The sequence below is a fragment of the Trypanosoma cruzi genome, genomic scaffold (assembly GCF_000209065.1).
Source record: "Trypanosoma cruzi strain CL Brener 1047053516721 genomic scaffold, whole genome shotgun sequence".
NCBI lineage: Eukaryota > Euglenozoa > Kinetoplastea > Trypanosomatida > Trypanosomatidae > Trypanosoma > Trypanosoma cruzi.
Genome location: NW_001849506.1, coordinates 111,588 through 123,817, shown reverse-complemented (window position 1 = coordinate 123,817; position 12,230 = coordinate 111,588). Strand labels below are relative to the sequence as shown.

The window sequence follows — 12,230 nt, the reverse complement described above, 5'->3', positions numbered from 1 at the left end:
CTTCTTCTTTTTATCTCTTTCTCTCTCTCTTTCTCTCTCTCTTTCTCTGTGTGTGTGTGTGTGTGTGTGACATGTTGAATGCATGCTTTCCTCGGTGTGTGGACTGTTAAGTAGTGCGACCCCGACAGGATGTTTGTTTTTCCCCCATTTCCATGTTGTGTCCTTTTTTTCCCTGTGCGAGGATGCGGGGGGTATACGAGATCTCAGTCGGGGTGCGCATTATTTCTCTTTTTGCCTCATTAAAAAAAAAATAAATAAAAATAAATAAATATATTTATTTATACAAGTGTTTGCTATTTTTTTTTTTTTTTTTTTTTTTTTTTTTTTTTAAATTTCTTTGTACCTTTCTGATGGATCATGTTAATTTTGACTGTGCAATGTGAATGGATGCTTACAGTAGTTCTATCCCATTCTATTTTTTTTTTTTTTTTTTTTTTTTCTTCTTTTCCTCCTCCTCCTCTTCCCTTTTTTATATTGTGGCGCAGGGTAACGGATGAGTATTGGTGCCACGAGCCAACGCCGTGGGGAGGACCCATGGCCGCGGATGGAGAAGGAGGTCGAGGCGATGATGGATGGGTTGATTGTGCAGATGCAGCGGTACCGCGAAGTTGCCCACCCGACCGTCATTGCGGAGGAAGAGATGTTTGACTCCATAAATGCCGCTTCCGAGGAGGTGGACGAGATGCGTGCTGCATTGGACACGGCGATTGAACACCCCGAGTTGTTTTCCATCACAACGGACGAACTGCAGTCACGCGCAGAGAAGACACGTGCGTGGGAGCGTGACATGAAAAAAGCACTTGACTTGCGGGCGAAGATTATCGCCGAACGACAACGACGAGCGGCGGCGCAGCGGGGCGAGTTCTCTCCGACCGACGCCGGGATGCGGGAGAATAATGCCTTTTTGCAGCAGGAGCATGAGGCGCAGCAGCGGTACATGCAGGCCGACGAGGCCACAATCGACCGTCTCGCCGGAGGTGTACGTCGTGTGAGGGAGACTGCAGTGAACGTCAAGGACGAACTCGACACGCAAGAACATGTGCTGGACGATATCGACAGTGGCATGACGCGGGCGCAGATGCGTCTGGAAAATGTGGTAAAGAAAACTTCTAGACTGTTAGACTCGGCCAGTGACCGTAAAAAGATTATTTGCATTGTGGTTTTGGTGGTCATTCTTATAGTGCTTATCATGTTTGTTGTGCAATAGAATGCCAGTTCTTCATTTTGTTATTCTCCTTTGCGTGCGTATTTGCATTTATGTGTGTGAGTATGTGGCCTCTCTGTGTTCTCATCCTTTGCTTGTTCTTGCAAATAAATTGGAAATACAGTTTGTGAAGATGCCATTTCTTTCTGTTTGTATTTTTGGTGCATGTCATTTCCTCTGGATGGATTTGTTGTTTGTATTCATCCACCGGAATGGAGGTGTCTTTTCCGTTTTTTTTTTTTTTTTTTTTTTTTTGCAATGACATCGCCATGGTTTCTTTACTTCTATCGCCTCTATGCTTGCATGTATGCATGTGGGACTTTAACATCCTTCTTTTCCCACTGGATTATTCTGAGGGTGAGGGAAGAAGAAGATAAAAAGAAACGGGAACCGAAAGGAAAGGGAAGGTGACATTACAAGACGTGTCTTTTCTCGTGTAGGAAGTTATGGGATCTATGAATAGGGTTACGATGCTGGCAAGCGGGAGGTCCGGGAGGACGGTGAAGGGGATTGTGGGGACGGGGTGCAATGCTCTTTTTGTTTTGTATTTTTTTCTCTTGTTTTGTATCGTTGTTGCGGTGGCAGAGGAGGTGGAGTCTCATGAGCGGCAGCTGCCCGCCACGCCGACTTATTACGGCCGTCTGTTGATTCATCCAAACTTTTATAAACACCCGGATTCTGCAGACCCGCTGTGGCGTGTGCAGGGTGGGGAGGTTGTGCTCAGTAACGGTGCACACATTATGCGCGTGCCAACAAAGATGGATGGTTCATTTGTCCTGCATGACGTTCCATATGGCGCCTACCACCTTCATGCAGAATACGCCAACTTTATTTACCCAACCGTTCGTGTTGACGTCACACAGAAGACGATACAAGGCATCGTTAGACCGATTATTCGGACCTACATCAATGACGGTACAATGGTGCCTGTGCAAGGGACAGGGCTTGATGATGCATCGCCAGCTATTATTCCATTTACGGGTGTACATGCGTACTATGTACCACGGGAGCAATATAGTATTATGAACTTTTTAATGAATCCCATGATTCTTTTGATGCTTGTGTCAATGGGGATGATGGGCCTGATGCAATTGGTGCCAGAGGAGGAACGCAAGGAGTCAACACGTGAGATGCAGAGGCTACGGAGGCAATTGGCAGGGGAAGACGTAGAGGGCAAAAAGACCCTAACACCAGCCGTCACTGGAAAGAAGTCAGTGTAAAGGATGACTAAAGAGTGGGAGCGGTGCCAGTCGTGATTTGTCTCCATCGTTTATTTTACATGCGAAAGAACGGAAATAAAAAAATTAAAAAAAAAAAAAATTGAAGCGAAAAAAAACAACAACAACAACAAAATAAAACCCACCAGAGAAACTGTGGGGAAAAAAAGAGAAGATGAGAGACGGAGAGGAAGCAGACGATTTTAGTAATACACACGTATATATTTAAAAAGGGAAAAAAAAGAAAAGGAAAAAAGAAAAGAAAAAATGGAGCGAATAAATACAGCTGCATCCTTATTATTATTATTATTATTATTATTATTATTATTTATTTATTTATTTATATGTATTGCAGTTGTTTGTTTCGTACTCTTCACACATACAGACGTATATATATATAGATAGACATAGATAGATAGATCCATGCGGATATCACTTGTGAATTTCTGTTAATAATAGATGGAAGGATGGAGTGTACTTTTTTCAGTTTTTTTTTTCCCCCTTTTTTTTGCGCTTGTCATTGACAGCTAAGAACACAATAAGGGTAAGTACATCATTACTAGTGGAAAGGGAATAAAGAAAGAGATTTATCGTTGATAGCGAAGGGTACTTTTTCCTTTTAACCTACAGTAAAACAAACAGAGAAATAACAAACACGGGGCTTTGAGATTACAAATATAAAAGAAGATACGTAAGTAAAGATGGCACGGAAGACGTGTCTTCCGCTTTTCATTTGGGTCACGACAGAGATTGCTATACTGTTGATTTTGTTGCTTGTATACATGTACACAGTCTATGACTTTTACGAACAGGAGATGGGTGTTCCCGCCGATGGACCGGGTGCGGCGATGAAAGGCGTGGTCGAGTTACAACCTTCCAACTATGACGAAATAATTGGCCAATCCAAATATGTTTTTGTAGAGTTCTACGCCACGTGGTGTGGCCACTGCAGGAGGTTTGCCCCGGAGTTTGCGAAGTTGGCTGCAATGGTGCAGGGGGATGAGGCATTGAGAGCCAAGCTGATTGTGGGCAAGATGGACAGTAAACGGCTCCGACAACTGGCCTCAGGGTTTAACGTGACTTTTTATCCCTCCCTTTTTTTGGTGCGGCCTTTTCAAAAAAAAGGGGTTTGCTACAAAGGAGAACGATCCCCTGAGACTATTATGGCTTACCTAAAACAGAAAATTATATAAAAGCTTCACGAAATGTTGTGCTTGATTGCTTTCATTTATTTATTTATTTATTTATTTATTTATTTATTTATTTTTATTTTTTCCGCTGTAAGTTAATGCTTTTAATATACACCAACGCAAACTTGTATCCTGTTGGCACCATCACTTTCACCGTGGTGTAAAAGGTGGTGTCCTGCTGCCTTTAGGAGTAGGAATTTCTGAAGAGAATAGTCGCGGGAGGGCCGGCGAACTTGATTAGTGTACATGCATGTATCCTGGTAAAGAGAAATATACACCTCTTTATGGTGCTTTTCCTACCGTATGAATTCTTGGGAAGGCAACGGCTTTAGTGGGGAGAGCAGCAGGGGACCGATAGGGAGCGGATAAAATTTTTTTATTTATTTTTTATTTTCACCTTTTTACCCACCACCCCCTTTTTTGATTCCCGCCACGCGGCGTGGTCTTTTGACTGGAGGACCCCAAATTCTGCCACGTCGTAAGTAATGCGTACTTCAGGCCCTACCTGAGGACACAAGGCCACGTGAGCGGTCAAAAAAATATATATTTATTTATATTTATTTATTCAGAAGAAAAGATTTGGGCAATGCACTGCTTTCTGCTTTACCTCCCATTTTCCCCTAACGTGCTTGTGTTTTTTTTTTTTTTTTCTTTTTTGTAGATAATTCCAGGATTTGGCCAGAGGCCCAGAAGATTATTTTATGGAGTGATCAAAATGGGCGGGATTTGATGTGTGTTTGCGTACGTACGCGTGTGTGTGTGTGTGTGTTTGTGTGGAAACTGAGAAAAAAGAAAAAAAAAAAGAAACAACAACAACCCCAACGTGCCAATGTCCACTTACTTCATTTCCCCTTTCCGCAGTGAAAGGAGGGTAATGCATAAACGTGTGCATGCAGCATCCACATCGATATTCTTTTTTTTTTCTTTTTCTTTCTTTGTTTTTTTCTACTTTTTCTCTCCCCCCACACAACACAAGAGAAAAAAGAGAAGGAAAAAATAATAATTACAACCGGCTACAGGAAGAGAGACAAACAAACAAACCATTCATAAAGGAAAAAAAAAAAAAGGGAAACAATCCAAATATTTTTTTTTTTGTTTATTTGAGTGCGCAATTTATCCATCATGTTTCAGTTGTCATCCGGCACAACGTCTTTTTTGGTTTTACTTTTGGCTGTTGCCACGTTGGCATCCGTTGCGCGTGCTGGTGACCCTTCCGTCTCGCTGGAGGGCATTGTGGACCTCACCGCCTCAAACTTTGACGAGCATGTTGGGAAGGGGGTTCCTGCGCTCGTGGAGTTCTACGCGCCATGGTGCGGGCACTGCAAGAAAATGGTGCCGGAATTTGAAAAAGTGGGCCAGGCAGTGAAGACGGCGAGGGACAAGGTGCTTGTCGGCAAAGTGGACGCCACACAAAACAGGGATCTTGCGGAACGCTTTGGTGTCAACGGGTACCCAACCATTTTATTTTTTCCTGCCGACTCGCAGACGAAACAGCAATACAGTGAAGCCCGTGAGGCCGCTGCCTTTTTGTCGTTTCTTAACAGGCAAGTTCCAGGCCTGAATATTGGCGTTCCCCATGAACACACGTACGCGGTGGAGCTCACAAAGAGAAACTTTGATGCGGTTGTCATGGACGAGGCAAAGGATGCCCTTGTGATGTTTTACGCGCCATGGTGCGGGCATTGTAAGAAACTCCACCCTGTTTTTGAACGTCTTGCGACGGCGTTCAAGGAGGAAGCGGACATTGTTATCGGAAAACTGAACGCTGATGATGCATCTAACGGTGCAGTGCGAAACCGCTATAAAGTTGACGGATATCCGACACTTGCATTCTTTCAAAAGAGGAGTAAAAGTGAGCCACAGTATTACAGTGGCGGCCGCAGCCTTGAAGAACTTGTTGAATATGTCAATGAACGTACCGGGAAGAATCGTCTTCCTTCTGGTGATCTTTCCGAGAAGGTTGGTGTGAACGACGAGCTTTCAAAGGTGCTGCGGGATATGATGTTAAAGGAAAAGAGTGTGGATGAGAAGAAGCAGTACCTCGAGAAGGTGAAGAAGGCGGCGGCGGATCTCACCGGTGTGGAAGCTGTGCACTACCCCCGTATCGCGGAGAAGATTTTGCAGCTGGGCGCGGAGTACGTGGAGATGGAACTGGGCCGCATTGCACGATTGAAGCAGGGCGATGTAAAGGGCGAAAAACGTGACATGCTCACAATCCGAAACAACATTTTGGCTTCCCTTAAGGATGAGTAGCCCGTGGAGCCATGCGCTGCTCTAAAATTTTATTTTACACGGCGTGACGGAGAGGAGAAAAGAATAAATGAGACATAACAAGCGAAAACAGGGGGGGAGAGAAAAAAAAAGAAAAGAAAAGAAAAAAAAGAGTACCCTTTCTATGGAAGTGTTGGCTTGAAGACACGAGGAAGGTCCGTGCGTGTGTGTATGCAATACGTGTGATCACGGGCCAAACGAGTAGGGCAAGAGGGAAAAATGAAGAGAATTAAACAATGTGAAGCGCTATGAAGAAACACACACACACACAAAAAAAAAAAAAAAAAAGGAGAGCGAAGGGGAGGAAATGGGAGAAAAAAAAAAATGCGGGTAAAATTATGAGGAGGAAAACTGAAGGAATTGGGAGAAAAAGGAGGATAAAAGAAAAGAAGAAGAAAACATTTTTTCAAATATTCTTCTTTTTTTTTTTTTTTTTTTTCTTTTTTCTTTTTTTTTGTCAGTAATTTTTGGGCTTTACTGCCTCCTTGCATTGCCTTTCTTTACAGCCTCCTTTATTTATTTATATTTTCATTTATTTATTTGCCGTCATACTCTCGCTTCATTCTCTGCTTATTATTATTATTATTATTTCTCTCCAATGCGTGTGTGCAGTTTTGCTCTTGTCTTTATGCGGGGCAATGAGCCGCGACTGCGAAGGAAGGCAGGGGAGACATGAATGGAGAGGGAGGCTGAGAGGCTGGAAGGAAATTTCCTTAATGCTACTGTGAGTGCGATGGTGGAGCGGTGGAAGGAGGGAAAACCACAACAGCACGGAATAATTTATTTATTTATTTATTTATTTTCAGTTGAGGTGTTTTTTTTTTTTTTTTTTTGGTGTGTGTGTGGGTTGCATGTCAACGCCTGCAATTCATCTTTTTGTTGTTGGTTTGTTTGTTTGTTTGTTTCTTTTTTTTTTTTTTTTTTTTTGTCGTGTGGAGGTCGTCCTGTTGGGCTGCGAGGGATCGAAGGAGGAGTGCAGGCGTGGTGGGGCCTGCGCAGTAAAGAAGGCACGAGAAGAGAGACAATAAAAAACAAACAAAAGGGCCCGGGCGGGGATCAGAACGACGCAGGCAGAACAAAATTAGAATAAAGAGAAACAAAAAAGGAAAGGAAAAATAAAACAGAAAAGGGAAACGGCAAGGGGTGTGGGGTGAGAGGAGTCTGTGAGGGAGAAAAGTTTGGTTTATTTGTATGCAAGAAACGAGCGCAAAGAAGGATCTTCACGTGGTCCTGCGGCGCAGTCGCTCCACCGACGCGGCGGCCATTGCACAACTTACACGACTTGGCACAGTTACGCCATGCGTCCCTCCCGTGGCGTTATTCCCGTGGAGGACGGAGGCAGACTTTCTGGCCCTCATTGAACGTTCCGTTATTTGCATTACCGCAACGTCTAAAATTACCGGAAGGGTGGCAGGATTTGTTTGTCTGGATGACATACCACATGTAACTTCTATTCTTGCAGAAAATTGGGAAAACACACTGAAGCACAACGAGGACAATAATGACAGTGATGATGCCGGTGTGGAAATTGCACCGTACAACACACTCTGGTTGAAATCTCTTCTTGCACCTCCTTCCAGTGCTTTTCTGTCGCATATTCTTGACCCACGTGATTTAGATGCCATAAGGACGGAGAGAAAACTGTTACTTTTTGGCTACGAGGAGGAGGATATGATTTCGGAATTGCTGTCTACGGCGCTTATCAATATGCCAGGGGTGATGCAACTGCTTGTTCCTTTTCCTTTGGACTGCAAATACCCGCCAATTGAGTGCCTTGGAAAAAAATCGATTTCTCTCTCGGGTTGTTTTTTTGAAGGTTCTTTACTTCGCATTTTTGCTTCGAAAGTGGTGCCACGGCTTCAACTCCGCTTGGGAATTATGGAGGACTACGATGACTTTGTTCCAGAAATGTTAAGGGGGTATGGGCTCATCACTGCACTACCAGAGGAGTTTTATCTGGATGAGCTACTTAAAGATCAAGACGCCTTTCACAAAGTCATTATTGCTGAAGATGCCGTAAGTCACCGTGTGGTTGGCATCATGTGCCTTGAGGCGACCATTGAAGATCAGCAGAGGGTATCACGGCAGTATATGACGGAGATGTTTGACAAACTTCGCCCTATGAATAACAGACAGGACACTGGAAATTTTTCTACCTTGGATACCCCAAATGTGGTGAAAATTAGTTTTTTCCAGATTGACCCCCAATACGCCATGTGTGCCGATCAATTTCTGCCCTTTGTCTTTCAAGAGTTCCCGTACGTCGAGTACGCCATGATCATCCTCCCACATGAAAAAGACGAGCCACCGTTTTTGCAGCAATTTGAGCATGTCCCACTGCGGAGGTATCAGCCGCGGAACGCAAGGGGAGAGGTGATTCCTATTCCACAGGGACTATGGATTTATTGCCGATACGCAGCCGATCCCATTTGGATCCAATCGGTGCTTAAAGACGACGATGTGGAAAGTATCTCGGCATTTCTTAATGAGCCATTTGTGGAATTTTCTCAAAAAAACATCGCGACATTGTTGGAAGACATCAGAGTGAGCAGTGAAGAGAATACATCTCGTGAGAATTTGCCACAAAACTCGAAGTCGTTTATGCTGCAGTCTCGTCTTGGTGGAGAGGGTGAGGCGTTCATTGTTGGGGTAGCCTCAACACGGCGAGTGAAGGTGGGAGAGATGTACGCGTTGCGCGCCAATTATGCTGTGGATGTCTTTGTCAATTACTACGTTGGTGGTCCGAGGGACTACTCGGTGACGGACATTCACCTCAACGCTGAAGAGGGACGAAGAAATTTTTTTCGAGGAGAGATGCAGGCCGTGATGGTGCGCTTTTTTTACATAAAGCCCGTATATCGTTGTCATATTTCTTTTTTTCTCCGAGAGATATTACGCCACACGAACTGTGAGGTGGCACTTGTCTTGGAAGATGGCCAGGCCTCGCCGTTCCCACCGTTGCTGCGGCAGTTACTCCGTGCCCCACCCCGTCGCGTGCAGGAGAAGACGCCGATGGCTGTTGCAGAGATGGGGTCACAGGGGGGTGAAAAAATTGATGGAAAAGAACCGGTGGCGCTGGGATGTCTTTTCGTCGGTACCCGACGGATAATTGGAGACCGAAAGAAAATGATAAATACCCGCATTATTGTCGTTGGTGCCGGCTCTACGGGTTTGGCTTGTATTCATCGTTTTCTATCCGTTCCATATGTGCACTTTAGAAATATTGTGCTCGTCTCCACCGATGGGATGCCTGCACATCCGAATCAGCAAAGTTTATTATGGTTTGCGGACCACATGGAGTTGCTTGAGCGGGAACAAATGGGTCTTTTCGTTGGAAACCCTGTCCGTGTGGTTCATGGTCTTGTCATGGATGTTGACACAACACAGAAATATGTAAGCATTGACGACGGTACATTCGAGCCGTACGATTACGTGATTCTTACAACAGGACGCCAGTACGTTGTGCCAAACTCCATATGTTGTTTGCAGCAATTGATTCAACAGCCACTGTCTCATAATCAACGTGGTTTTGTACCACAAGGCACGCTGGCACTTTCTGGAGAATCTTCTGTTGAAAAACTACGCCAACACTTGCATGATTTGGATCGAAATCCACATAATATCAGCAATGTTATTGTTTACGGCTCCGGGTTAGATGCCTTTGCGACTGCGACGTCTATTGTTAGCCTTGGCTTCTCTCCGCAACGGATTGTCGTGGTAAGTCCAGAGACGTCGAACCCTTTTTTGGACAAGGATGCATTTGACTGTGCTGTGAAGTTGTGTAACTCATTAGGTATAAATACCTTGCGTGGTTACTATGTTACTCGATTAGAATATGACGATGATGGCAGTGCTCTGACAACTGTCGTGGTGTCTCCAGTTTTGGTCTCGGAGGAGGGAGGCGATCGAGATAATACAGCGGGTATTTCAAACTCCGTGGAACTGGGCTGCAGTCTTATCGTCTGCTGTGAAGACAAGGACATTGACAGTCATGTACTTTCCACTTTGAATCGACGTTCGATTGTTTTTGATGGGCGTGTCATTGTTGAGGCAAATTACCGGACAACAGATAAGTGTGTGTACGCCGCCGGACCTGTGGCGATGTTTACGCGCCGCTACGGCACAACCCCGGGCTTTGAAGATTTTAATACACGTGATGTGGGGACAAGTTTGGCGGAAATTCTTCTCGGTGTTTTTGGTCTTGAGGAGTTTGCCGATAAGAACTTTCGTGAAGTGGGCGATAAAGAAGAGGAGATTACGGCGGCGCAAAATCAGTTATACAAGAGGGTTCTGCAGGAGAACGGCAGTAATGGAGCGGATTTTTTAATGGGCGGCGGTGCACTATCGACGGAGAAAGGTAAAAAAAACATAGCAGAGCTGCAAAAGAAGTTGCCAACGTACAATTCTCCCGTGGCTAGTCGCATTCGCCTTCCTATGAATTACGTTTTTTTCTGCTCTCGATCGATTGAGTTTAAACCGGAACGGTGCCTGCGGCTTTTTTATTCCAACATTGAGGAGAATAAGCCCGTCGTGACGGTTATGGAGGAGTTGGAAGCATCACCATCCATGAACATTGAAGACCTCCCAACGCGGATACCCGAACAGAACCTCTTTGTGATTTACATTGACGAGCAGACGCACCTTATTGATGCGGTGGTGTACTTTGGCAATGGTGCACCGGAGATGCATAACTACGTGTGTCTTATTGGTATGCCGCAGTCCTTGCTTAACCTCATTTACCGCTACGAAGAGGCCCGTATTGCCAACCGCGATGAATCGAGCCATCAAAGCAGTAAACATGAGGGATGTTCTCATAACGACACTGGTAATGGTAGTGGCTTGAATTTACTGGAGTACCTGCGTTTACCAAAACTCCAAATTTTCTTTTATGATCGATTTACGGTATTTTACCGGGAACTGCGGGAGAAAATGCGGGATCATAGGGATTTGATAGATGCGAAGGCTCGTGCGTTTGAGTTCCTCACTGAACAGTCTATTCTCTCTGACGAATGCCGAAAGAAGAACCTCAATGAACTCACAGCGGAGAGCAGTTCCTTTGCTCGCCAGGTGCAGTATGAACTTATTAAATTTCTGCACGAGAGCAAAGACTACTTGCCGCAGATATACTTTTTGCCAGACATCCGTTCTCATGTAAAGTAGAATACGAGGGATTTCATGCATGAAGAACACACGTAACACACATGTGTGGTGCGGGTTTCTTTTGCCATGGAGGTGTTTTTTTTTTTTGGTTACCTTTCTTTCCCGCTCTCTTTCTCTCCCTTTCTCTGTCTGTGTGTGTGTGTGTACGTTTCCCTGTTTCTTCTTGTTATTTTTTTCTTTTTTATTGTTCATGTACAAATGGCGTAGCTGCCTTTATGTAAATGTCACTCACATAAAGGAATGTTGAAAAGGCCCTTTTCTGGTGCCGCTGCTGACCGTGGCGGTGGTGGTGTTGGTGGCATGCTTCCTTTTTATGTTGGCTTTCTTTTTGTCTTTTGTTTTTTAAAATTTTCTGCTCCTTTTTTTTTCTTTTTTTTCTTTTTTTTGTTTCCACCCGTGTCTGCGCAAATGTGAAGAACACAAAGCGACTGCCACAACAACACGCAAACACCGAAAAAAAAAAGAAAAAAGAAAAAAAAGAATTTATCTCTTCTTCTTTTTCCGAAACAGACGCATCACATCACTTCGCCAATGTTCCGCACCACCGTCTCTGCTCTCAAGAAGCTGCAGCCGCTGGGCCAGCGTGTGCTGGTGAAGCGCACTCTTGCGGCGAAGCAGACGAAGGCCGGCGTGCTGATCCCTGAGCAGGTTGCCGGCAAGGTGAACGAGGGCACCGTGGTCGCAGTTGCCGCTGCGACGAAGGACTGGACGCCCACCGTGAAGGTGAACGACACGGTGCTGCTCCCTGAATTTGGAGGCAGCAGCGTGAAGGTGGAGGGCGAGGAGTTCTTCCTCTACAACGAGGACTCCCTGCTCGGCGTGCTGCAAGGCTGAGTTGGCACATGTGCATGTGTGTGTGTGTGTGACTTGAGCACAGATGATAAAAAGGGTCACTCTATTGAATAATTATTAATAAAATAAATAAATTTATTTTTGTTTATTATTATTATTATTATTATTATTACTGTTGTTTGATGGGATAATTTTATTTAGGAACGTACATGGATGATTCGTGCGTGCTTGTGTTTTTGGGTTGTATGGAGGGAGAGTTTCCGATACCGCTTTGTTTTTAACCTGCAACTTTTCCATTTTATTTTATTTTTATTTATGTTTGTGCGTGTGCATGCGTGGTGTATCATTGTATGGGAGGGAAGTGTTCATCCAAAAAGGAAGGGAATTACGTGCACG

The 12,230-nt window shown here is 44.6% G+C and overlaps 6 protein-coding genes across 6 annotated transcripts, besides 31 other annotated features; all 6 read left to right on the top strand.

Moving 5' to 3' along the window:
* Positions 1-12,230: part of a sequence feature (heterozygous, Esmeraldo-like haplotype) that runs on past the window's edge.
* Positions 14-47: a microsatellite.
* Positions 48-69: a microsatellite.
* Positions 239-283: a sequence feature (AT_rich).
* Positions 297-329: a microsatellite.
* Positions 416-447: a microsatellite.
* Positions 494-1,207, top strand: Tc00.1047053508209.159 (hypothetical protein, conserved; the record flags this gene model as incomplete). The annotated part of the gene is made up of 1 exon (XM_807978.1): positions 494-1,207. The coding sequence occupies one exon, from the start codon at positions 494-496 to the stop codon at positions 1,205-1,207; it is 714 nt and encodes a 237-aa protein (XP_813071.1).
* Positions 1,435-1,459: a microsatellite.
* Tc00.1047053508209.150 (hypothetical protein, conserved) lies at positions 1,651-2,424 on the top strand (the record flags this gene model as incomplete). The annotated part of the gene is made up of 1 exon (XM_807975.1): positions 1,651-2,424. The coding sequence occupies one exon, from the start codon at positions 1,651-1,653 to the stop codon at positions 2,422-2,424; it is 774 nt and encodes a 257-aa protein (XP_813068.1).
* Positions 1,740-1,776: a sequence feature (A-rich).
* Positions 2,489-2,562: a sequence feature (T-rich).
* Positions 2,649-2,689: a sequence feature (T-rich).
* Positions 2,716-2,750: a microsatellite.
* Positions 3,123-3,614, top strand: Tc00.1047053508209.144 (hypothetical protein, conserved; the record flags this gene model as incomplete). Its single annotated transcript, XM_807977.1, has 1 exon — positions 3,123-3,614. One exon carries the CDS (start codon positions 3,123-3,125, stop codon positions 3,612-3,614), a length of 492 nt encoding a protein of 163 aa, XP_813070.1.
* Positions 3,645-3,687: a microsatellite.
* Positions 3,804-4,158: a mobile genetic element.
* Positions 3,977-4,005: a sequence feature (AT_rich).
* Positions 4,145-4,177: a sequence feature (AT_rich).
* Positions 4,246-4,268: a microsatellite.
* Positions 4,342-4,387: a microsatellite.
* Positions 4,522-4,565: a sequence feature (A-rich).
* On the top strand, positions 4,734-5,864 carry Tc00.1047053508209.140 (protein disulfide isomerase, putative; the record flags this gene model as incomplete). The annotated part of the gene is made up of 1 exon (XM_807974.1): positions 4,734-5,864. The coding sequence occupies one exon, from the start codon at positions 4,734-4,736 to the stop codon at positions 5,862-5,864; it is 1,131 nt and encodes a 376-aa protein (XP_813067.1).
* Positions 5,964-5,993: a microsatellite.
* Positions 6,153-6,281: a sequence feature (T-rich).
* Positions 6,296-6,338: a microsatellite.
* Positions 6,394-6,424: a microsatellite.
* Positions 6,453-6,472: a microsatellite.
* Positions 6,661-6,684: a microsatellite.
* Positions 6,769-6,809: a microsatellite.
* On the top strand, positions 7,074-11,042 carry Tc00.1047053508209.130 (hypothetical protein, conserved; the record flags this gene model as incomplete). Its single annotated transcript, XM_807973.1, has 1 exon — positions 7,074-11,042. One exon carries the CDS (start codon positions 7,074-7,076, stop codon positions 11,040-11,042), a length of 3,969 nt encoding a protein of 1,322 aa, XP_813066.1.
* Positions 11,118-11,225: a sequence feature (GA-rich).
* Positions 11,402-11,432: a microsatellite.
* Positions 11,496-11,524: a microsatellite.
* Positions 11,574-11,876, top strand: Tc00.1047053508209.120 (10 kDa heat shock protein, putative; the record flags this gene model as incomplete). The annotated part of the gene is made up of 1 exon (XM_807972.1): positions 11,574-11,876. One exon carries the CDS (start codon positions 11,574-11,576, stop codon positions 11,874-11,876), a length of 303 nt encoding a protein of 100 aa, XP_813065.1.
* Positions 11,944-11,977: a sequence feature (AT_rich).
* Positions 11,980-12,014: a microsatellite.
* Positions 12,130-12,151: a sequence feature (AT_rich).